At 38.9% G+C, this 26,532-nt stretch overlaps 1 protein-coding gene across 1 annotated transcript in view; it reads left to right on the top strand.

Annotated features, from left to right (window-relative positions):
• Positions 1–1,722: 1,722 nt before the first annotated feature.
• The window catches only part of TMEM47 (transmembrane protein 47), a 29,202-nt gene continuing 4,392 nt past the window's right edge, over positions 1,723–26,532 (top strand). The window contains exons 1-2 of the mRNA XM_055563186.1: positions 1,723–2,099; positions 17,364–17,504. Coding sequence (XP_055419161.1) covers positions 1,874–2,099; positions 17,364–17,504 — 367 coding nt within the window. The 5' untranslated portion in view covers positions 1,723–1,873. The remainder of the gene's footprint in view (positions 2,100–17,363; positions 17,505–26,532) is intronic.

Here is a 26,532-nt window from a genome sequence, read left to right on the forward strand (position 1 = left end):
GTGTACATGTGTCCCTCCATCCTGAACTCCTCCTCACCTCCCTCCCCACCCCATCCCTCTGGGTTGTCCCAGAAGCACTGGCTTTGAGTGCCTTGCTTGAAGCATGGAACTTGCACTGCTCATCTATTTTACATACGGTAATATACATGTTTCAATGCCATTCTCTCAAATTATCCCACCCTTGCCTTCTCCCACATAGATCAAAAGTCTGTTCTTTACATCTGTGTCCCTTGTGCTGTCTTCGTCTTTCTAAATTCCATATATATGCGTTAATATACTGTACTGGTGTTTCTCTGACTTACCTCACTCTGTATATCCAGTCTTCCTTTCTTAACCAGTATTTTTGGGTTTCTCCCCAACTTTCCCATATAGCGAAAGATCTGGGACCATCCCTACCCCCTAAGAACTATTCAATAAATTGTTTCTTTTATAGGAAAAAGGGAAAGTAGTTAAAGAAATACAAGAGACAGATAACCTACCATTACAAGCTGAACCAATCAATTACAGAATTGCAAATTCAAGGTGAGTCTATTCCTCAGGTGGGGAGGCGGGTGAGGGGGCGTCTCCTTAAAAATCCAGTCAAACCGGATTGACTCCTTAGCCTCAAGCACACAGTAAACGCGGATAGATTGATTACTTAAAGATATCCTACTTTTCCTATGCCAGGCCCTGGGCCAGGTCTTCTGGGCACAGGAAAAGGTTAATGCCATTTACAGACTCAGATCCAACTTGGCATAATGTAAAGCCCAATGAATAAAGGTTTTAGACAAACCGCGAAGAACACAGAAGCCGGTAAGCAAGTAAAGTTTACATCACATTTTGTGGAAGCTCTCCTTCCCATTTTAGCTCCTGCGTTCGTTCCCTGAGCAAGCGCCCTTCCTAGGGGGCGAGAAAATAGGCGAGCTCAGAGAATAGAAGCGCCGGTAAGCTGGCGGGGAAAGTTAGGAAATAGGGAAAACTGGGCGGGTGGTGGGGGAGATGACTTGCTCCAAGACTAGGTTCATCCTGAGTTTGAAAAGAGAGTACTTTTGTCACTTTTCTCCATGTTCCAAATCCCCGGGATGAGAAATTGGCGGGGCGGGAGGGGGCGTGTTACATCCCTGAGAGACCCTCCCTTGGCTCCAGTGGCCACATCCCAGGAAACCTAGGAATCTACAGCTGACGCCTTCTAGAAAAGGACCCACCCCAGCTCCCTAAGAAAAGGAAACCCACGTGACGGGAGGGGGCGGGGGCGGGAAACCAGGCGACCCCGGAGCAAGCGCGGCCAGGGGCGGGGCCGGGGCCCCGCTGCTTCGAGGAATCGCCCGGCACAGCGGTTCGGGGGCGGAGGGATCGCACTGGGCTCTGGGATCGCAGCACAGGAGGACAGAGGACTCGCTGAGCGCGCACCGCGCACGCGGGGCCGAGAAAGAGGGGTTCAGCTCTGCTCGCACCGGGCACGGGCGGGGCGGACGCGAGCCTCTCGCGCGGGGAGCCGGGAGCCGGAGCTGAAGCCTGACGCCGTCTGGGTGCTGACCGCTGCCCCTCCCCGCTCGGCGCCGCCTCCCGCAGCCGGGGAGGGGCCGGGGCGGAGCGAGCGAGCCGGGCAGCGCCGGGGCGGAGCGGGCGCGGGCAGAACGCGGCGCGGGGCCGGCTGCGAGGGTCCGCGGCGGGATCGGCATCGCTGCGGCTGTCTACGACCCGGTCCCCGGCCGCCCGTCCCACAGACCCACCTTCGCGGCGCGGCGAGAAGCGCGCGGAGCTCCGAGGGAGCGAGTCCTCGCGCGCGCGGCGGCTCGGCTGCTTCCCTCCGTGGGAGGTCAGGATCCCGGCTCTCCGGACCCGCCAGGCGTCCTCGTCTCCCGCGGGGCGGGCCGGCTGCGGCGCCCGGGGCATGGCTTCGGCGGGCAGCGGCATGGAGGAGGTGCGCGTGTCGGTGTTGACCCCGCTGAAGCTGGTCGGGCTGGTGTGCATCTTCCTGGCTCTGTGTCTGGATCTGGGGGCCGTGCTGAGCCCGGCCTGGGTCACGGCCGACCACCAGTACTACCTGTCCCTGTGGGAGTCCTGCCGGAAACCCGCCAGCTTGGACATCTGGCACTGCGAGTCCACGCTCAGCAGCGGTGAGGGCCCGGCGCGCCGCGACCCCTGTCTCCCTACCCGGACCGCCCCGCGCCCCGCTGCCTGGACGGCTACCTCCTCTACCTCCCACCCCCTATTCTGTGTCCCCCGACCCTAGTCCGTCCCCTTCATGCTGGCCCTTCGCGGATTCTCGGGCTCCAGCCACCTCTCCGATCCCCACCCCTCCCCTCTCCCCAGTCCGGGTCGCCGAACCTAGTGCGATGCCCCACGCCCTCTCCTCCGTGGCCATTCCTCCGGCTCTGGAGTAACACGTATGCTATTCTGGGTAATTGTTATCATTTCAGGCGAGAACCGTGTGGTTGTGTTGAAAATGCAACGCCTTCCACACCCCCGTTAAAAAAAAAAAAGTAAAATTGCCCCAACTCCACCGGGATGCTGTGGGCTCTCTGCCTTCCCCACTTTGCTCTCTAGGAGAAATTTGCCTGAGTTTACCTCTTGGTGCCCGCGTTTCTGTCTGTTGTCCTCCTCTTTATCTGGCTTGTCCCCGATGAGTTTCGGTTTGGATTTTAGTTCCTTAAATTTTTGAGGGATGTGGAAAGTTGGGAGAGGGACAGGCTTTAATTTCCTTTCCTTTTTTGGTGACACGGTCCTTGGTTAAGAGTTGCTCTTCCTTCTTTCCCACTCCAAATGCCTTCTCTGTCCTCCAGATCTTTCCCTTCTGCATGAGGTACTCACAAGATGCCTGGAAAGTTGTAGCTTATTCAGGCAGTACTGGAAGCTGCAAAGGGATGGGGTGGAGGATGGAGAAGGTAGTCCCCAGGGGAGGGGGGCGGCTTTACTGCTTTACTCTCTCCTTGAGCCCCGGTTGCCTTCCCCTGCACTCCAGTTACGCCCTTAGCAGAAATCTGCCAAAATTCGGATTTCTTCCTGCAAACCGCTATTCCTTGCTAATCTTGATTCTTCAGCTGCTGGTGTCAGTGTAGAGAAAGGGGAATAAAAGAGGACCTGGCTGTTATTTTACACACCTACACGTGCACCCCTGAGAAACTCATTAAATTTCTTCGTGACACTTTCATGTCTTCTCTGGGACTGTTTATAAAGCTTTACTGAAAACGTGTCAAGTTCTAGGCAAGTTAAAATAGGAAAAAAAAGCCACAAAAATCAGATTTACTTTTGTCTTTCTTTTCTTGTTATAAGGGAAATTAGTTCACTTGCTTTAGTTTCTTCCATAAATTTGATTGTGTTTACTTACAAAAGGCTTTTTTCTTTGATATTACCTCAAAATTTCCATTGAAGGATTTTGTCTTTGTTGCTTAATTCACTGTGGAGGGGACTGGTTGGCAGCGGGAGGTCAACATTTAGGTCTTTTAATTCTTTCAGGGTTAGTTGTTTACAACTAAAGATAAAATAAATCGGTAAAATGCCTTTCTTCAGTAACCAGGGGATCCAAATAAACTTTGGAGAGAATATCTTTTCTTTCTCTACTCCAGTAGAAATGGAAATTTATGTAGGAATGCCAGCTTCAGCACGTCTCCTTAGCAACGTGAATCTTTTGCCCCTTTCTCACTGTCTCCTGAAATAATAGCCCCCTTATTGCATAAAGACTTTTCAGATAGGTTAGAGAAACGAGCTTCAACTCTCATTTTCTTTTCAGGCCCATATCCTTTTCTCTCGACCAGGAATGTGGGGAATGGGGAGAAGACAGCTGAGTTTGTTGAGCGTCTGCAGTGTTTGCTAATTTCCTTAATTGCCTCCATACCCATTTATCTCTGCTTTTTTCTTCTCTAAGCATGGAAATAGGGAGACACAAGCTTAATGCAAATATAGTGATCATAGGACTCTGCAAGGTAAAAATCAGAGACTGGTACAGTTTCTGATTTTTTTCCCCTCTGAGCCCGTTATTCTATCCTCTTGCAGAAACTCATACTCCAGCATTTATTTCTTTTTTCGTTCCTGAAAATAGTTTTTATCCTAGGAAAAAAGTACACCTCAGAAGCGAACGGGGGTGGTGGAGATGGTTTGGTTGGAGGCTATCTGAAACAAGTTCTTGACTTGCTTTATGTAGTAGCAGTTCGTTTTTCCTCCCCATGGTGGTGGGTGGGAAGGGTGCAGGAGGAAAGGAAACACAATATGGAAAATTGCTCCATCTCGCCACTTTACAAAGTCTGTTTTCTTACAGTGTTTGGTGGACTTGAAGCTTCTGTTCACCAGTATTCTGAAACAAGGGGGGAAGCTTGAAGTGAAACGAGCAGTTCTTTTCTTGCCCGTTCCAAAGGGCAGGCAGCTTTTCTCAGTCTGTTTGCTGTGTTGAATAGCAGAAAGCAGGGAGGGCAATGTCTTCTCTGAAGATTTTAAGAGATCCACTTCATTGTCTCTCGAAATGAATTACCTCAGGAGGAACCACCAAGGACAGTTTTACTGAAGGCCCTTTACCAGCATCTTCAGGGCTTAATTAAAAACCTTTGTCTTAATTAGAATTAAAACTGCCGTGAAGAGGCAAGCTTGTAAATACAGAAGGGAAATTTCAGGCATGTTTCTACTGATGACAGGGTGCCCTACTTAGGCCCAGTTTTTACAGAAACTTTCCTCTCAGCCATTATTTTTACAGGTGCGTTTTTAATTTTGGTACCAAATATGCGTCGTTTACTGCTTATAACCTGTTTTATGGTTTTAAGCAAAAGCAGAACCATGCCTTTTTTGTCCTGGTGTATTGAAGGTTGCGTCAGCACTTCTAGTATGAACCAGTTGGTGTCGGTCAACCGGAATGCTTTTCTCCGGTGTCCCAATTCTGTTTATGGGGGACTGCCCAGGCATTCATCTTTAAGCTATAAATTTCCCAAAAAGACCAATGAGAAAATGGCTAATAGACTGGCATTCACATTGAAAACACGAAAAGAAAAAAGAAAAAAGATAAAGTATGTTTGTTAGGAAGTTTAGAATAGGTAGTCCTCACATGGCTGTCGGCCACAGAATTTCTAAGGATGGTTTTCCCCACTTCTGATTTTGGCAGTGTTTTAATACATCTTAAATATTTCTTTTAAATGATAGTAATGTTTTAGACATTTGTTTAGTCACATTTAATTTAGATAACTTTTTTTTTAGAATATAATTTTTATAGAGTTTCACAGCCATAGCAATTACAAGAGAAATCCTTAGTACAAATAGGATTACTCAGTGTATACAGAATGCTGATACCCTAAACTTAACTTCAAACATGCTGTATAACCTCTTTGGGTGATTTTATGTTTCTTCTATAAAATTTATAAATACATAGCTATTTCATATAAATCAGATTGCTTTTTTGATGTCTGTGTTACTTATTGACTAAGCAAAATGCAAGTATGTGCAGATGGCCAAATGAACACAATTTACTGAGAGTAATTTTGGAATATAACAAGTGGCAATTATCTATCTTTCTGTCCACAAAATACTTGATCAGATAGTTAGTGCCTTTTTCATACAATATTGTTAACATCATCCATGCACTGTCCTAAAAATAGCTATATTTGTAACATGAGTCACTGGCAGTTTTGAAATGGCAGTGCTCTGATGCTAATAACAGGTGAGTATTATTATTTTCAGTTGACAGGGGTTCTTTTAAGAGTGCTTTGTATGTAGCTCATTTTTAATAAACTGATATAAAAATCCACTTTAAAAGGCATTATAAGAAAACCTGTCTAAACACCTGCAAATCTTAGAAAACTTGAGGTACAGTGGTTCTGAGTTCAGATGTGTATCATTATGCATATTTTGAATCCATACTTGAATTGGGAAACTGAATTTCCTTGGAAAACTTCACAATATGATTTACTTCAGGGAAGGTTCAGCTTGTTGCTTGAAATGAGTTGATATTGATGCATGTTTACAAATAGCTCAGCAAGCTGGGGAGGTCATGACAGTTATGCTCTATTCTGGCTTCCTAAAAAAGAACAGAACTAGAACAAAAGAATTTATTTAACCTATACAGTGTAGACTGATGGAAAATTATTCAAAGAGCAGCACTTAGCATTGAAACTTTCTTGTTTAATAATCCAGAGAAAACGAAGTATAACATTTCAAGATCCTCATGGTGATTTTCTTTTAAGGTCTCCTAAGATTCTGAAGTTCCCCAGATTGACTTTTACAAAGGACATTTTAATTTGTGGGCAGATATAATTCCTCTTTTGCTCACAATCATAGAATGATTGTAATCTCCAGGGGGCCATTTAGATCAATCTTTGTTAGCTAAGGGATTTGATGAATATGTGAGAAGCCTGGCCTTTCATAAAACTTTTCAAAACCAAACCAAAACAAACAAAAGCATATTTCAAGCAATAGATTTTGCCTGCTGTCAGGAATAAATTTGAAGAATCACTTTCAAGTTTAATAGTGAGTAAGCCAGGGAACCCTGGCGTATTATAGTCCATGGGGTCACAAAGAGTCGGACACAACTTAGTGACTAAACAACAGCCACAACAACAATCCTTTTCACTAATATATCTAGTACTCCACCATTTCCCTAAGTGGGCTTGGTGGTGGTGGTGTTCAGTTGCTAGGTCATGTCCGACTCTTCGAGACCCTATGGACTACTGTTCCCAAATAAGTCCCTGGATTATATAACCTGAATATCACAGCAATGTTTGTATGAACTATCCTAAATTATAGCATAATCCTGTAAGAGGGCAGAGTAGTGTTGTGAAGAATACACGAGGGAGGCTTTGGATTCAAACTGCCCTGAACTTGGCCACTTCCAATCATATGACCTCATAAAACTTACTTAACATCTTCACATGGTTTGCCATGAAGATTAAACATACATACATACCTGCTCATTAGGGTTGCATTTCTTCCTTATTGTATATTCAGAGAAGCAAACCCAAAATGATATATTCTTTTTCATTAATTGAGGAATTTTTCTTCCTTAGGTGGTAAGCTTTTTTTTTTTTCACACCAAATGATTAAGTATGTTGTTCATCTCAAATTTAAATTTTGAAAGGTACTACTCAGCATTTATCAGTGCTCTTGGTTGATCCTAATCACAAAATTATTACCTACTATCTGCCTTTTATTCAGTACTATTCCAGGCCAGACATCTCACTTATTCCCAGTATTGAATAAATTTGAAATGTAGGTAATGCTACCCCATATATTATTGAGAAAGTGAAAGTGAAGTGGCTCAGTCGTGTCCAACCAGGCTGCTCCGTCCATTGAATTTTCCAGGCAAGAAGGCTAGGCATTTTTGTACATTTACCAAGTTCTCAATCGGTGGTAGAGAAAGGTTTTTTCCAAGAGTGTTCCAGTTATTAAAACTGGAAAACAAACCACCTCCAAAGTTAGTGGTGTCAAATAACATTTATTTTATAATGTCCATGACTTTGGTGGGTCAGGAATTAAGATAGGGTGTGATGAGGATGGCTTGTCTCTGCTCTTGGATGTCTGGAGCTGGGGCCCAGGGTGATTTGAATGGCTGGAAACTAGAACATGCAGAACTGCAGGATCCTCTTCCAAATGGTTTCATGAGCTTTGACACATTGGTGGGAATGGCTGGGAGGCTGGACTCAGCTGGGACTGGCCTGTCTAGCATGGTGGTCTCGGGATAGTTGACTTCTTACAGGATGAGTAGTTTTCCTGAGAACAAGGTTTGGAAAAGAACCAGTCTTCTTTCAGAACCAGCCTGGGAAATCAGAGGAGCCATATGTACAGCCCAGATTCCAGGGGAAGAGAACTGGGTTCTATTTCTTGATGGAGCAGTGGCAAGGTCACATTGTAGAAAAGCATGTAGGATAGGAAATGCTGTTGGGCCACGTTTGCTAGTCTGACACTAGAGTTTAACTACAAATCTGCCTTCTTTATTGCCTCTGAAGAACAAAGACAACTACATAGCTCCTTTCTTTGAGAACTTTGAATCAATTATATAAATAATGTTTGGCTGGGGTGAAAGCTGCCCTCAACCAACACATGGCTTTAATGATTAGTCACTTGTATGGGATTACTCTGGATTTGGAAGGAAATGAACTCAAGAACCTAAATTGCCTACAAACAGACAATGCTTTTCTCTGTCTATATATAAACACCTTAAGTCATTTTTGGTTTATAGTCTCAAAAGGATCAAACTGATTGAGAATGCATGTGTGCATGCTCAGTTATGTCCGACTCTTTGTGACCCCAAGGACTGTAGCCCACCAAGCTCCTCTGTCCACTGAATTCTACAGGCAAGAAAACTGGAGTGGGTTGCCATTCCCTTCTCCAGTGGATCGTCCCGACCCAGGGATCAAACTCGTGTCTCCTGCATTGGCAAGTTGATTCTTTACCACTGAGCCCCCATCTGGCTTCTTAATTTGATACTTTATGTTGCATGATAAAATTTTTGCCATTTTAGAAAGTTTTGTATGAGTCTGATGAAATGGTTTGTACATGAACATTACAATGTTAAAAAGTTAAAAATTCCAGACAGTAGTTAAATTTTATAGTGCTAGAAAGGTATGAGAGTTGCAGAGGTTTTTTGTTTGCTTGTTTTTTTTATTATTTTAATAACATGATACTTTTGATAATTGCCCATATGTTGAATCACAGAATCATAGCACATTTGGACTAGAAAAGATATTTTTAAATAATCTTGCCCAATTGAATTTATTGCATAGATAAAAAATATGAGGTGAGACAAAATATTAAAGACTCAATAGAGAGATTGTACTTAGCCGTAGTATTTTTGCAGGATGGGTTTTCAAAATTTCCAATGATATTGCGGATAGCTATCTCTAGGTGTGTGAAGGTTTGTTGACTACCATCATGTATGGAAGGGCTTCCCAGGTGGCGCCAGCGGTAAAGAACCCTTCTGCCTACGTAGGATACATAAGAGATGTGGGTTTGATCCCTGGATCAGGAAGATCCGCTGGAGGTGGAAAGGACAACCCATTCCAGTATTCTTGCCTGGAGAATCCCATGGACAGCGGAACCTGGGGGGCTACAGACCATGGGGTCACAAAGGGTCGAACGCAACTGAAGCGACTTAGCACACACAGCACATCATATATGGAGTTTTGGATGAAGAAGTTAAGGAGTACTGTGAAATAGGTATCTACTTTTTACAGGATTATTTATCATCCAAGATTTCATTTTCCTATGGAATTTAAAGAGTTTTCAGATAGACTCATATATGTTTATTATCATCATGTTTATTTGTTTATCATCAAATTTTACAGTTGCTGTGGCTAGTCCTTAAAAATCAACAAAAAATTATTTTTCTTTAAATTTCTCCACAATCGTCTACTTTAAAACAACTGCTTAATTTTAAGTTGAAAACCACTTCCAAAAAAGCCTTTGGAAGCCAGCCATGCAAGTTTCTTAAATTGACTATATGCAAATAAATTTTACTAGATCAACTTATTACTGCATTCTGGTTTTATTTTTTTTAAAGATACACTTATTTATCAAGTGACAGATTTTTCCTTAAGCAGAATTTCATCCTCACATGTCAAAGGTCATGGACAGTTAAATCTTACCAGTCTTTTCAAAGTATTGGATCATCTCCCTTGAAAATTAGACAAGGACACCTTCTTTACCCTTTTTAGCTGCTATATTTGTTTGGGATTTTTGAGACATTAGTAGACCATCAATTTTCTGTTCTATTGTAGTGTTGCTTTTGGCACCAAAGACTCTCATTAATAAAACAATAACCCCAACAAAAATGAAGCATCCATGGTTCCCAGAAAACCAGGAAAAAATATATCTAGATTATTTTGTCTCTAACAGCTTATTAACTGTTGTGAGATTTTATTTTTTTTTATTTTATTTTTTTTGTTGTGAGATTTTAAATGATAGTTTAATGAGCCATTTTTTCAAGATAATGTCACATATATTGATTCTATCTTTATAAAATGTATGTGTTAGGCAAAACGATGATACAAAATAGAAGTTAGGACCCCAAGTCACATAGTCTCTATGCATGAAAAAGCACACCCACGAAAGAACTCAAATTTCCATCGAAGGATTTTTCTGTCATGTTTTAAGGTCCTTAAACCAAATGTTCATTGTCATGCATAGTACTTTGTGAACGCAACCTGGAGTCTATTCCTAGCACTAAGAGGTGACTTAAAGAGAGAAATGTCCAGGGAGGGTCTTTCCTGTCTCCTCTAATGTATCCAAGGAGTTAACTTCGTTGAAACATATTCATTGATTTCCTAGCAGGGAGTGGGCTTTGTCCTGGTACAAAGTCAACCAGTCTTTCTGGTGGTGAGAGCAAGGTGATTAATGAAACAAACAGCTTCTTTTAAACAAGTTGATGAAATAGTATAAATGTACGAAGTAGTATGAAGGAGAAAATAAATATAAATTCACCTTTTGCAGGGGGACAAAGAAGGGCCCTCATCTAAAGAAGCTTGTTGACAGGGAACTGGTGGGAGCACTAGCTTGCCAAACTTGTCCCTCCATATTTACTAGGGGTGTCTTAATACTGATCGTGGGTGACTGGCTGGCTGTCATCCATCTGCTCTTTGATTATTATTAGCTACACTAAACCCATCACAAAAGCTTTTTAGTTGCTTAGAGGCAGGTCACCCACTCTTAGTCTTGGCATGGATTTTCTTCTTGTTGTTTTTCCAAATAATGAAGTTATTCAAATTGTAACTTTCTTAGGTTTTTTCCAAAGAATGGAGAAGGAACAATCTTTGATGTAACAAATACATCACAAGTTTATGTACTATGATTAGTAATTACTGTTGAGAAATACTGCTGCTGCTGCTGCTAAGTCACTTCAGTCGTGTCGGATTCTGTGTGACCCCATAGACGGCAGCCCACCAGGCTCCACCATCCCTGGGATTCTCCAGGCAAGAACACTGGAGTGGGTTGCCATTTCCTTCTCCAATGCATGAAAGTGAAAAGTGAAAGTGAAGTCGCTTAGTCGTGTCTGACTCTTCGGGACCCCATGGACTGCAGCCTACCAGGCTCCTCTGTCCATGGGGTTTTCCAGGCAAGAGTACTGGAGTGGGTCGCCAGTGCCCTCTCCATTGAGAAATACTAGTACCCATTAATATTAGTTACCATCAAATGCAGATGTAAGCTTTCTGATATAATACTTGGTAAGAAACAGCACTCATTAGCAGTAATGGTGTCTTTCTTTTTTGTCTAAATACTGAAACATACTCTAATAGTAGGGCTTTTGCTAAGCACTGTATACAATGGTTTTATTTGGGGGAAAAAAACACCATATGATACAGTGTTTAGAAGATAAATCATATTTCTGCCAAATTCTGTGAAGCAGCTGAGCTGAAGTGTCCCTTTATAAAGAAAAAAGAATGTGTGTTCATCAAGCATCAACACAAAACAACTCAAAAGTCTTGAACGTACCTGTCACAGATTGAAAAGTGATAGCCTGTTTGGCACTCTTAGACCACCAGAATTACCACCAAAATGTTAGTAAAATTGACCTGTACTTTGGTCATTAGAATTGTTGTATTATGTATTTTGATGGTTACTTGGGGTCATTTATGTGTTTAAAATCAGGTTGGTACTTTACTTTTGACCCATTTTTTTTAATCCAAAGATGGGCCTAAAGAGTAAGACTTAAATCATATTGTTGCCAACTTGATTAACATGAGTTTTAAAGTAGGTGCTTCTTTCTGACGTTCCACTTAACTTTCTGCAACCCGCTGCACAATGTCTAAACTCTGTCATTTTATGAAAGACACATAGTTATTGGCCATAAATATTTGTTTGCACATGAAGAATGTTAGTTTTGATATTAGTTGTTTGAGAAAAGAGATGGTCCTTTTAATTTTTGAAGTTAGAATCCAGACTCTTCTTTTGGCTGCCTTTGTATCTCATGGAACAGTGGAAAATTAATGCAATGCTGACGGATTTAGGTCAGGATGCAACTTAGCCAAGAAAACAAAGTTTAAAGTCCCTCAGTAATGGTTCTGGTTTTCCATTTCATCTGCCAAATGCAGACTAAACTTTAGGGAGAACTTTTGGATAACTTGTGAGGCAGTGTCAAGATCATAGGAGAGAATACTCTTCTAGGTTGAAGATGGAATGATTTTTATTGCAATTATAGATACCATTTTGGTTAATATTCTTCTGCAGAATTCAAAGGTAAATATATAAGTGCCTGTCTGGCAAATTTGAATGTAACTATAAAAGTTATTAAAATCAATATTTTACTTTTGTGATGAGAATTATAGGAATAGTGAGAATCGTGCATTAAAACATTAGAATACACTTGGGGAAGTACTACCCAGTCCAGCTGTGGGAGCTGAATTTATAAGGGTAAAAATCTGTTCCTTCATTACTTTTTAATTATATCTAATTTGCTAAAGAAGTGACAGTTGTGTGCTCAGGGATTTACATATGTAGAACTCATCTTAGCGTATAAATAATACCTACAGAATTAAATAAATTAACCAGTGTTTGATGAGGTAAAGGTTTTGAAATAAGACAGGTGGAGGAAAGCTTTAGGCACTGGTGTGGTACACTGACCTTGGCTCAAAAAAGTGTGGAAAAGGTATCATCATTTAGATTTTGCGTTTCCCGAAAATCGGAAGTAAATTTTGACCATGAATTCCCCAAGGGAATGTGAAGTCTCCAATTTGGCAGCTGTAATGTGGCCCATAGAATTTTCATAATGCAGTAGCAGTTTCAGGCCAGTCTCATGTATTAGACTGTTAAGTAAGTCAGCACAATTCTGCAGAATACTAAAGCATTTATAGACATTGGAAGCTCTGGCACCAGCTAATAAAAATACCTTGAAAGAGGATTTGAATTTAATTCCTGAGTTGCATATTAATGTTGGACTTGATGTTATGATATAAGGACTGCCCAATTTTTATTCTTTTACTACAAGGGAAATTATAAAATTGTGTGTGTATTTTATATATATATATATATTTATTTATTTATTATTTTTTCCTTTTCCTTTTTTGTTTTCTCTTAGAGAAAGCTCTCATAGGGAAGTGCATACTTATCCTAAGCCTTGACTTTTGTAGGTGCAGGGCCAGTGCCTCCAGTGTGTCACTGTGTCAGTTTTGCCAAAATACTCTTAGGTGGAAGTACAACCTGAAATGGCAGCCTCATTTCGGGTTGTATTTCCATTTCCAAAACATCGCTTCCAGCCTGTTTGAGACCTAACCAGTTTATGGACTAAGGCCTGTACATTATTTCCTCAAAACCGATTATCACTTATTTGCTCAGGTCTTAGAAACCAGACTCAGGTTTCAAATCAGCTGGCCTGACATTGAACAATGACCAGTTTTAATTGTACAGAGCACTGCAGTTTGTGAAACAGCACTGTGGCCGCTGATGTTCTGCAGAGCTGGTTTATGTTCACTGCTCCACTACAGTATCAGTTTATCATTTATAGAAATGTAGAAAACTAATGCAGAGTAATAAATCTCTAAGGACTCTTAACACTTCATCTGATTAAATACTGTGGGGGCTATAAAATTGGGGAACTAAGATTGATACAGAAATGAACCAATTATGAGAACGTAAAATAGATGATTTTTTTGAAGAAATGGAGCTGAAAATTGAGAATTTTATGATATTTTAATTTGTTTTGTAGATACTGAATGTGGGCTAGTAAGTATTTGTGGCATGCAAACCTTCTAATGGAAAAAGCAATTCGCATAGAGATTTTTGGTCATTTATTATGCTATTAATGTAAAATTGCCCAAGTCCTCTAGTATATAACAAAACATTTTATATGTATATATCCTTATTAAATCTACATTTGCTAGGTAAGTAAATATATATCTTTGTAAACAGGAATCCCAGCCTATTAATTAATGGCCATTAGTAGTTATCTGTAAAAGTATTTTTGATTTGTTTTATTCCCCATTTCCTAGTTTTGTTCAGTTAAGAAAGAGGAAAGTGGTATCAGACCAATCTACATAGTCCCTGACTTTATCTCTGAGGCAGGTCCTAATATTTGGACAATGGATTCTGTTGCTATTTACTGAAAGCGACACTAGTGCTAAACCTTGAAAACTGCCCTGAGCCTTCTTCACTATGGTAGCCATATCAAACCACTTTTTCAACCTATTGATTGATACTCAGCTGGTCAGTGAGTTAAAGCTTTGGTCCTGGGCAACCTGCCTGAGTGATTCATTCCGAATGGTTATAATGACAACAATCCCCAAACTTGGCACTGTCCACCAGGGATACAACCTCAATACTTTAGTCTCAGCCTCAGCTTCTGGCCAGGACAGTGGCAGACATATGTGGCCCAATTCTAGTCTAGTCTCTCTCGGAAAATAAAAATGACTTTTCTGCTTGAGCCGATAACTACAGTTGTGGCCCAAAGGGAAGGGTAGCAATATCACAGCAGTGGAGATGCTGGATTGGTGCTCTTTTTTCACTATGTCTGAAGTGACTTTCTCATTAGCTACAGCCTCAATACTTGAAGTGAATATAGGACATATAGAAGAAAATCAGAACTGGTTGTATTCATTTGCTTTTTAAAACTATTTCCTATGCTGTAAGAGGTTCTCTTCCTAATTAGGTTCTAGTCCCTTTTAATACTTCTTATTCTTCTCGTAGCTTCTATTGTACTTTATTGGCCTTCCATATGAAATAAAGTATTACTGTGTTAAGGAAATTGAACATTATGTGAGATTAGGATTTTTTTTTGCAGTTATCTGTTGCTATAATGGATAAGCACCACTTTGTACTCCTGTACTAGTCTGTTTATCAGATTGACTTCATTTTGAAATTATTATGTCTGAGCGGCCTAGAAGAAAGTTTAGCATTTTAAAATGATGCACAGGCATAGACCAGAGGTCAGTAAACTATAGTCTGAGGGTCAGAACCAGCCTCCCACTTGTTTTTGTAGATACAGTTTTCTTGGCACAACCATGCTCATTTATTTACATACTGTCTTGGGCTGCTTTCACACGGCGTGGTAGAGTTGAGTAGTTATAACAGAGGCCATGACCTGCAAAGCCAAAAATATTTAACATCTGGCCCTTTATAGGGGAAAGTTTGCCAGTTTTTTTTCCTTAGTCTTGTTTTTTACAAAATGCAAATAAATAACATATTTTAACTATTTGAGGATATTTAAAGCAGAGAAAAGTGATCAAAATTCCTGTTTTATTTTGGATTGAAAATTAGAAATAGTCAAATGTATGGCAATTTATGCCTTTGGGGCTATTTGAAAGAGCTTATCAGAAAAAGACAATCTGTTGTGCTTATATTTTTAAGATATTTTTTAAGTGAGTGAATATTTAGTTGTATCTTGATTTAAACAAAATTAATACTTTAAAAATTCTTATTTATTTAAGATAAATTGGAGAAAGTTACTAAAAGCAATAATCTTTTTATGAAAATAATATTCCTGCAAGAAAATTGGCTCTTCAAGTCTCCAGGGATTTGATTGATGTCTGGGTAGATTGATGTTATTATTTTCTTTGTACCTCAAACTCTTGGATAATCATGAAAATTTGATTTATTATTCAGAAATTTCAACTTTCAACTTTTCAGAAGGAATTCTCTTATGTTAAAGTACAATAAAATAGTGCCATGAATAAACTTTTTCAAAGAAATTTAGAGACTTCCAAATGTAAGAACTATTATTATTGTTTTTTTTTTTTTTTAATTCAAAGCTACATGATACTTTTATGGAACAATAGCAACAACAACCAAAAAAACCCCATAGTATGGCTATCCTTTTAAACTTTAATTGAAAGCCAGATATGCTTTTGTTGGAAGTTATATTGCTTTGTTACAAATAGATGGCATAAAAAATGCTCTGCACTCTCTGGTGATTCATCTTTATATTTTAAGGAGTGTGGATTTGTTCTGTTTTCCCCTTGTTTGTTTGTTTCTTGAACGCTGTGCAAGTTCTAGCTCACTGCCAGCTATATATCCAGAATTTACTAGGAGGAGAGGATATGGAAGAGGATGCTTGAGGAAGGGTTATGTAAGTGTAAATAAAAGAAGTAAATCTTAGGGGATTGTAGGTTGCTCTACTTGCCCCTTATCCTGCAGTGGCAAAGGGCGCACTTTGTAAGCTTTCTGGAGGGATAATTTCAAAGTGCAGCATCAAAATATCATGAATTCTTGACTTTAGATAGACTGTATTGCAATTTAACCATGGATTAAAGTCTGTTTTTCTTTCTTGCACATACATTAAGGTGAGGGTCAGAAGAGGAACTTCCAAACAAATCCCACAGAAGAATGTTCACTGTATCATTTTCTATGATGCTTCCTAAGCTGAGTGGTGCTTTTATATATTCATTCTACTTCTTAGCGAACATTCTACCCTTGTAAAATGGAAAATGGGCCAGTTTCCTGTCATACTCATTCTAAATCTCTATTTTGTAAGAAGTGACAAATACATTTCAGCGAGGTTTATGTTTCATTCAGGGCCTGGTAGACTCTTAAATCTGTACAGAGGCCTGCATGTAGTAAGTGGTCAGTATATGCTTACTGTTAATATGTGTGAATGAAGAAAGGAGCCAGGGAACTGTTTAGAGTCCATTCTGGCACCATGGGAATACTTACTTTCAGAAACCATCCCTATGGTGGTAAATATAACAGTAAGATTAGAATGAAAGGAAAGAGAGGAGGAAAAAACAAACAACAAATCTTCCTGATGCTAATTTGCTGGGAGAGTTGTTTTCATGAGGGGGGGAAAGAAAGGCAAATAAAAAGTTGAGAGGTGGGGATTCAGTGCAAAGAAAGGATTTCTAAAAGAACAGCAAAAGAAAAAAAGTACTACAACCACTGCAACAACATCGATGAGAATCAGAGACATAAAAGCCAGACACAAAATAAATATCACAGAGTTAAAAGCCAGACATAAAAGTGTTGATAGCATTTACATAAAGTTTAAGAACAATCAAATTGAATACACAAATAATGCTGGTTTGTCACCCAAGTGGGAGGGTGATTATTGACTGTGGAGGGGCACAAAAGAACCTTCTGGGTGGTAGAAATGTTTTATATCTTAATCTGGATGTGTTTACATGAGTGTGTACATACAATTCATTAAGTTCCCTACTTTCTGTACTTAATGATTTGTGCACGTTATAGCTCAATAGAAAATTTAATAATAATGAAAATAGGTTGTGGAATGGGCATCAAATTTAGTCTGAATGCTTAATAGAATCCTTGGAAGAAAAGCATGGCAAACCCATGGTCTAAAAACTGCTTAGCTTAACATAGAAGACTTTTGAATAAGGACATTTATAGTAATTTTTGTTGCAAAACATTTCAAATCCCAAAGGATGTTTAGTATGCAGTAAAATCACATCTATTTAGCTGTAGCAAGGTGACTGCTGCTGAGCATAGGTTACTGCTTTAAAAAAGCAACACTTTTCTTTTTTTCTTTGCAGACTGGCAGATTGCTACTCTGGCTTTACTCTTGGGTGGTGCCGCCATCATTCTCATCGCATTCCTGGTGGGTTTGATTTCCATCTGCGTGGGATCTCGAAGGCGCTTCTATAGACCTGTTGCTGTCATGCTTTTTGCAGCAGGTAAATATATTCATTACTTTCAAACCAGTATTAAAGTTTCATGAACCTTTCCACCATCCTCCCCTCTCATGAAGAAGCAATATGTGGTTGCTATATTTACCTACAGGTTCAGAGGCATTTGTTATATTTTAGGGTAAATTGGCTAAAGCTTATTATCGGTTTTCAGTGTATTAAAGCATTTCACATAACACGGTGGCAATTTCTAAAATTCTAACTAAAACGTGAATAAATAGTGTCTCTTGCTAGGGCTTTTGCTTTAGGAGTTACAGCAGGTGTATTTACCAATAGTCTTTCTTCACATATATTTTTTTCTTCCTTTTACTGCCCCCATTGATGATCTTAAGGCAGTGTTATCTTTTTTTTCCTGACATAAAGCTACAAAAGAGAAATCTAATATGTGTCCCCTTAAAGGTACACATCTGTTCTGAAATAAACACAGTTACTCTGAAAAATCATGATGTATAACATGAACCATCAGGCAATTCAGTTGTGTGAGGTCAATGGCATATTCATTTAGCAACCTTCTTTCCATGAAGCACAGCTTGGATCAACCCAGGTAAAATCAAAGTTTTACTAAAAGTCAGGGGCTGTTTAGAAAAGGGGCTTATAAGGCTAAAAGCCAAGCACATTATTTGATATGGGTTTAATTTTCATTTATAAGAATCTTCTTAAATATTCTTAAAAATGACTCCAGCTGAAATATTCTTGTGGTACCTTCAATTTACCCTGTCAGTCATGTCTTATTTGAAGACTGCAAAATAAGCCTCTGTGACTCTCAATAATGAAGACACTGACAGAACCATCTAGCCTGTTAGATGGATTTTTAAAAGCTGTTTAAAGATGGGGATAGCTGAAATTTCTCAGGATTTGAAGGGTCATTGGATCAAAAAGTATAAAATCAGAAGTGTTCTGCTGCCCCCTGCTGTTTGTGTTCATCTTCTTATACCCATAAGGACTTGTCAAAATGCAAAGGTCATAAAAAACAAACCTCCACAGGACTGAAAGAATGTAGAAATAGATCTAGTTAAAATCTCTTAAGTGACTTGCTCAAAATCACATAGTAGTTACTGGTGGACCTGAGGCTAGGAGGCTACTGAACCTTAAACTGGTGGTTCATTCACTACTGAATCCCTCATTCATTCATTCACTGTTTATTTGGTGCCTGTTACGGACTGTTCATTGTATTGTGACACCTATAAAACTGGCTAAATAGCATGGCAGATACTGTCTAATAGAGTAGAAAACACTATTACAAAAAATATTTTGAATTCTTAGGCAGATACCACAATATCATTATTTTGTTGATCTCATGTGTAATAAAGTTCTCTATTGTGAACACCATGAAGATTCTCCTAAAGATTCTACCACTCTTCTCCACTTTATGTCTCAGTTCATGGATTTACCAAGACTCTTTTCCTATTATTAGAACGAAACAAAGTAGATATTTTAATTGTAGTATAAGTTTATCTTTGCAGCTAGGATTTATTAACATAGTGATTAGAGAATCGATCATAATAGAATTATTTGATAAATTGTTCTGAAATGATATGATTCTTTAAAATGAATTATGTTTTGAACAATTTTTAGAATACTCATATGTTTCTGATTTATGAAGATTTTAGAGGCATGGTAGGCATTATCTTGTAAATATCCAGTATTATTGTGCTACTTAGTTACCATCCCATTTAGCCTTTAACTTACCCCATAATGGCATATGCAGAAACTAAAGAAGTCTGTTGTTTAACGTACCTATTATAAACATTCTTACAGAAATAACTAGAAGTTCCAGTTTTTTCCTCAGAAGTTCTATATTTTTTTTTCAACTTACAGCAAAATTCATGAAAATGTGAAAGTACTGGTTGTAGCAGAAAACAATGTAAATGAATATAAGTTAAAAGTAATGGATTTGGTCAAAAAGTTTTTGCTTTAGCTCTCGCTGCCACAAATATTAGTAAATTATAAAATAGTAAGACAAACTCCTACAGCAGTATTCATATGTTATTCTACCTGCTGAGACCTAAAATGATCATTATACTGCTACATTTTGAAAATGTACATGTGCTGAAATTTAATTTTACTCATTCTCTTTTGAGACTGTGCTTATAGAAGCTTTCTTTGAAATACCATTAGTTTAGTGTTCACTTTGCATATAAGCAAGGTAAAACTTACTGTTTGTTTGAAACATGTCATGGAAAGGTTTCTCTCTCCCATCTACAAAAGCTATGAGAGTTGCCTGTAGGTGATTTCTGGAAAAGATATTTATTACACATAATAATGCACTTATGATTTGGGTGTTAAGATGAACAAAGTTGGAAAATCTGCCTATTTGAAACAATGCTAGCTAAAATCACAGTTGTTTATCTTACTTGCTTCTTATGAAACATACTTAACTCTAGTGGTTGGCTTGTCTCACCAGTTTAGTGATTCTTTGTAAACGTGTATTTGGGGCTATTTTCCCTTTTTACTCATTGTGGTCTACTTGAAAATGGGTTGTGTTTCTCTGCTTTTCTCACAACGTTTTCTTCTGCAAATAATATTAAGCCTTATCTTGGTATTCACACACATAGGGAATGATATTTACCTCAACAAAGAAGTAATTCTTTTTTTTTTTTTTTTTGCTTCTGCTAAGACATGTACATAAAGTCAAAACAGACATAGCACTACCACTTGGAAACATCTCTACACAGAACTGTATCATGAATTCAGTACCATATGCAGTGCCTGGTACTCCGGGGCACTCAGTAAATAGTTGAATGAATGATGGAAAAATGATTGAGGTGTGTGACTTATAATCTGATAGGAAAAGACAGGCATGAAAACAACTAGCTAACTGTAAATCAGTTTTTCTTAATCCATTGCTCTCTTGGGAATTTATGAAGCAGCAAGTTTCCTGTGACCACAGATTTAAGACCAAGACAGCTCAGAAAAGTAATAGTTTGGAAATTATATTTCATATATTCATTTTTCATTCATTTATTTAACAAATATATGGTGGGTGCCTATAGTATGCAACTACACTATCCTGGCCTTAGATAATATACTCTTAAAGGCTTTTACTAAAAGCTGGTGATTAAGTCTTATAAACACAGGGAAACAAATTGTAAAGGTTTTCATCTTCTCTTTTTCTCTGAGGTCCTTGGTTTAGGGTAGGCTTGTACGTGCTTGAATAATGGCTAGAAGAGCTAAGAGCTAGTCATTGCTGCAGCCCATCTAAATCATCTGTGTTCTACAACTCTTCCACTTTTTGGTCCTACAAATTTAGAGTTCAGAATAATATATTATTTATAATAATACTGTTGATAATGATAATAATTAATTGGGCACCTACCTGCTAGACCCATGGCACATTCCTATCTCTGCTATAACAGTCTTAAGATTAGGTATTTATTTTCTCTATATTATCAGTGAAGAAGCAGGATTAGAAGGGTTAAGTAATTCTCTGGAGTTGTCCAACTAGTAAGTCACAGAGCCAGGGTTTCAATTCAGGATATCACTCTGATTTGAAAGCCCAAGTGAAGTTTCACAAGTCATCTGTTTTGGGGTATGTGTAACACGTAGAAAAACAAGAGCTGAATCAGCCTTGAATTTTTCAATTCATCTGTCAACTGTGTACTGTGGTTGGAGTCCATCTTATAACTCAAGTCACTTCATCTTCTTGGGAACAATACCTGAAGGACAGCAGCAACTCAAAGTGTTATAAAGATCACAGACTAATCAGTACAGCATGGCTGAACCCTGGTACATCCTGAAAACTGTGCACATGTCCAGTACAGTTGACTTAGAACATGTTTATTTTTTGTGTAATTGATAGTGACAGATAATGCATGATGAGATTCTGATACCTGACATCTAGTTCTCACTAAAAACTTAGTGCAATTAGAAGGGTTGCCTTTTTCTGGCCGCTTTTTTGTTGTCTGGTTTTATGAATCTTTCTAGGCCCTGCCCTACTGGGAGTTGTGCTTCCTTCCTCGCACCCCCCACCCCTACCATGGCCTTTAAGACAAGTTGCAGAAATTGTGAGTCGTTCATTATCCAGATTTTAAATAACAGGATCCCCACTAATTGTATTGTTAAGGATGTTTCCTTTCTTTTTTTGATGCAGAAAGCCTCCTGTAGATGATTGTTCATGCAGGATGGGGATATTTTTTGGGGGGTGGATCCTGCACCTGCTTTCCATCTCTGACTAAAGGCTTGTGTTTTGCAGCCCTTCACGCTGTCCTATCAGGAGCAGTGAGATGGCTGGAGGTATCTCAAGTCTAGATTTTGACAGACAAATCAGTGTCCAGCTTATATTTCACACTAAAAAGGAGTTCTTTCATTCGCAGATCTTTATCCATATCAAACTACCCTTTGGTTAGAACAATTTACAGTATCACCATCAATAATTCATTTCATATGTACTGCTTACCTTGAAGTAGTAACAGATTAAATTAAAAGGGAAGGAAATTGATAGCTTCTTGTTAACCTTTCCTGTGTAAATGCTTTTTATTTTTCAAATGATTGTTTCCTGTATGCAAATTTGACAGAAGACTTGGCTGGATAGTCCAATCAATTCTGCGTTTAAATTATCTTCTAAATCTGTAGCTCTTTTTTAATACACCACCATTACTGCCTTAGTTGAGAGAATATCTCTTCCTCAAGTGGAACATCTCAGTTCCCAAATTTGAATCTCCCCCTAATTTGTTTTATTTTTCTGTTTACTTAAAACTGTTCATGTGAGTCTTTCCTTTCCCTTTCCTAGAATCCAGTTACTCAGTTTTTCTTTTATAGTCTTCCTTTCCCTGACCTTTCCCACTGACATTACCTAATCATCACTTTGCACAGGTATCCATGCCCAGACTCACCTCATAGGGGCCTGTTCTTCTCCAGTTTCCTCCCCATTTAGTCTGTCTTGCACACAAACACATGAGGTATAATTCTGAAATACAAATCTGGTCTTATCATTTGCTCTTTTTGTTTCCCCAGAGGCAGAATCTAAGGCATGAGTCAAGTGCAAGTACTTAATCTGGGAGGTAAAAGAGCAGATATGAAAAATGAGACAGGGAAGAGAAGGCAGCCAATAAACAGTACATTATCAAACCAGTTGTCGATGTAAGCACCTGGAGCTTCATCTTCCCGGGAAAATTCTGGAAACCAGCGCAGAACATGCTCTTCAGAGTTACCTCACTGGAAAGACTAGGGAATTGGAGTATTTGTAAACCAATTTTGATAGTCATTGGTAAGGGGTGTTGATGATGATGATGGGGCAACAGTAGTGTTAATTTCCCAGAACACTGTATCTGCCTCACAGTCAGACAAAGTAGCTTTAGTGGCCAGAGGAAAAGTCGGGCAAAGAAGTGTAGGTGCTGACAGTTGGAAGTCAGGCTGACATGTAGCGGAATGATGAGAAGGAGAGTATATGGATAGGGTACCAACAGCATCTATAGTTCAAATAACCTCTGAGATGTCTCCCTATAAAAACCAGTCTTATTATTTTTTATGACACACTAAGCCTTTTATAGTCTAAATCAAACACCTCCATGTGACTGTACCCTTCATTCTATCCATGTGAATTTTCTATAGGCACACCCTCTTATATCTAAGTTTTATGGCAAGCTGTCTTTTCTTCCTAGAGGTCTTTTCATCTTTCTCTTCAAGAACAAGTTCAAATAGTGCTTCGTCTCTGAAGCTCCCTTCTTTCTCCAGGCAGAAGTGGTACTTGGAGTATCATTAGAGCTCAATAAACGTGATGAATGGATTCTAAGTGAACATGCCTCTACTACTACTGTTGAACGCATTTGTTTGTATCTGTGTGTCTGTATCCATGATAGGGTATGAAATATCAAAGGACATGGGCCATGTCTTATCTGTCTTATCCCTTTCACCTAGAATACAGTGGGCGTCCAATAAATATTTGTTGAAATATTGAAATATCCCCATGTTAGAGAACATTGACTATTTCAATATTGAATGTTTTGAATATTTCAGTATAGAAAACATTGAAAAATATCCCCTTAAAGAAAACTAGAAATAACATAAGAACCTCTGAGTTCTTGTCTTTTTTCTGTCTGCACAATTTCATGGCTGGTAGTTTTGTTGCTTCTTTTCCAAAAAGTAGGGTGAGGGGATAAAATGAACCTCAAATTCCCTTCAAATTCTAAAATGCTACACAACTTTACTTTATGCCTCTGAGATAGAGCATAGAAAATACCATGACCAGCATCTGTTATGTTTCATTGGTTGGTGGTAGAGTATGGTGGCATTTTCTTCAGTTCTGGACTCTAGATTTGTTTGTTTTTTTCCTTTGCAGCTCACCAAAAGTCAAGGAGACATTTTAACCTGCATCTGTATATTGTATTAAATGAAGAAAATCATTTACAAATGCAGGCTTATATTTTTTCTCAGTTTTGCATTACACACATTTTTCTCAGTGATTCCAAAGAGAGTAAAAATAATGAAGAAGCATAAAGCATTTTAGGGTCATTTTCATCTGGCAAACAACACAATAAAATTCTGTCTCTAAGAAAGCTGCTCAGAAGAGTGGAGGAGGCCAGTGAAGCCTAATGGAGTTGTATTTTTTTTTTTTCCCACTAGAGGGAAACTATATCTTTGTAGTATACCATGGAGGCCAAATATTTGCTAAATAAAACACATTGAAATGGGTATTAAAAGCAGGCTAGGTAAACACCTCACTCCAGGGACTGACTGACTGACAAAGAAGCAGTATAATCCTTTTAAAATATAATTCAGATCAGTTGTTACTTCTCTGCTCACACTCCTCTTAGAGCTGCTCATCACATTTAGAACAAAATCCAGACCCCTGACCATGGTTCACAAGACCACTCCTGAATGGCCTCCTGCTGTCTTTTGCATCCCATCTCATGCTGTTCCCTTCCTTGCCCTCTGTACTGCTGTACTGTATCTGCAGCATCCTTACTGATATTCCGCTATACATAATGTGCTCCTTCATTTGTTACCTGCCTGTGCCCTCTATCCAGGATCACTCACCTCCTACTGTATTGACCTGCACCCCTCACTTCATTCAGGTCTGTATTCTAATGACTCCTCACCAGAGAGGCCTTCTTGAAGTCTCATCTAAAAGGGCAGCCTGCAGCTCTCTGTGTTGTGTTCTTGCTTGCTTGTATCATCACGTCTCTTAGCAATACCTGCCATATTTTGTATTTCTTTACTAACAATGGACTGCCTATCCATGAGGGTAGCAACTTGTGTTACCAGTGCCTTAAACTGCATCACTTTAGAAACATTCAAGTATTTGTTGAATGAGTAAATGGATTTTACTATTCCTAATTCACATTCATATTTCAGTCATATCCTGGCAGGATCAGTCATGATTTGATTAGTGACCAGAGTATAGAAACCAAACAGAAAAATGCTTTTTTTTCTTTTTAACGTAGTAATTTTGAAATATTTTTTTCTGTATTTCACAGTTGATACTAATTGACTTCTTGTTAATTTTAAGACATTTAAAACATGCAAGCACCTTTTCCCTCACAAAGGCAGAGACCTAGCTGAATGTTTTTAAATTAATACACATTTAGCACTTACTGGCTGGAAATAGAAGTGTAGATTATATAATAGGCTGTTAGTTGTTCTAACAATGACTTAAAACTTTTTCTGAGATTTTAAAACTATAAACAAAGTGTGATTTCTATTGTGAATGTTGAGAGATTCTCCTTTTATATGGGCCTATTTATCTATCCACTCGCAGAAGTAAGGACTTCCCAGGTGGTTCAGTGGTAAAGAATCTGCCTGCCAAGCAGGAGACACGGGTTCAATCCCTGGGTCAGGGTCGAATTAAATATTAAATTTGTAGTAAATTTAGTGTATTTACTCATTTAGTAAATGAGTAGAATTCATTTACTCATTCAACAAATGAGTAAAATTCATTTACTCAAATTCAACAAATTTACAAATATGTAGTAAATTTAGTATATTTACTCATTTAGTAAATGAGTAAAATTCATTTACTCATTCAACAAATGTTTCTAAAGTGATGCAGTTTAAGGCATTGGTAACACAAGTTGCTACCCTCATGGTTAGGCAGTCCATTATTAGTAAAGAAGTACAAAATATGGCAGGTGTTGCTAAGAGATGTGATAATACAAGAAAGCAAGAACACAAGAAGGAAGGAAATGGCAACCTGCTCCAGTGTTCTTGCCTGGAAAATCCTATGGACAGAAGAGCCTGGCGGGCTCCAGTCCATGGGGTTGCAAAAGAGTCGGACATAACTTACTGACTAAATGGCAAACAGCTCAGTAGTATGTGGAAGTATGGTAGGCCAGTGCTGGCCCAGAGGAGTGTTGAGCTACATAGCAAAAATGTTTGGAATTCTTGTATCTGGTTTCAGAAAGGTCACGTCACTCCAAGTCTGAGCCTTATCGAAAGTAATGACTTTGAGGAATCATGCCCTCATGAGTCTTCTGTATTTCATCAGTTTTATGCCAGAGACAGATGACTGTTATGTAGACTTTCTAGGAACATTAATCATATTGGTAATAATGATATTTTACAGGTACTGAGAATAGATGAGAGTAGATTTTAAAGCACAAAATTCCAGTTTAATTAGACATGCTATCCATCCTGCTGCTCTTTTTTAAAAAAATGTAAACTGAATCATTTTTTACTTTTTCAAAGTTTATTCTTGCCTCCTACACATTATTCACATTTTTGTTGTTGCATTTTGGAATTTATGGTATTTTTAAGATGAGTTAAGGAAGAATCATTTTAACCCAGAATTTATGTTATATATTAGGGATGGGCAAACTTTTTTATAAAGGGCCAGATAGTAAATATTTCTGGCTTTGTGGGCCACATGGTTTCTGTTCCATCCATTCAACTCTGCCATGGTAGTATGGACAGTACATAAATGAATGAGCCTGTGTTCCAGTACAACTTTTTTCAAAAATAAATAGCAGACCAGATTTGGTAGTTTGCCAACCCATGTCACATACTACTGTATCTCAGAGTTTCCAGGGAGAAGGTTGTCTCTTTCTTTAGAGTGGGAGCCATCATATAGTAGAGATGCATC

The sequence above is a fragment of the Bubalus kerabau genome, chromosome X, assembly GCF_029407905.1.
Source record: "Bubalus kerabau isolate K-KA32 ecotype Philippines breed swamp buffalo chromosome X, PCC_UOA_SB_1v2, whole genome shotgun sequence".
NCBI classification, from domain to species: domain Eukaryota; kingdom Metazoa; phylum Chordata; class Mammalia; order Artiodactyla; family Bovidae; genus Bubalus; species Bubalus kerabau.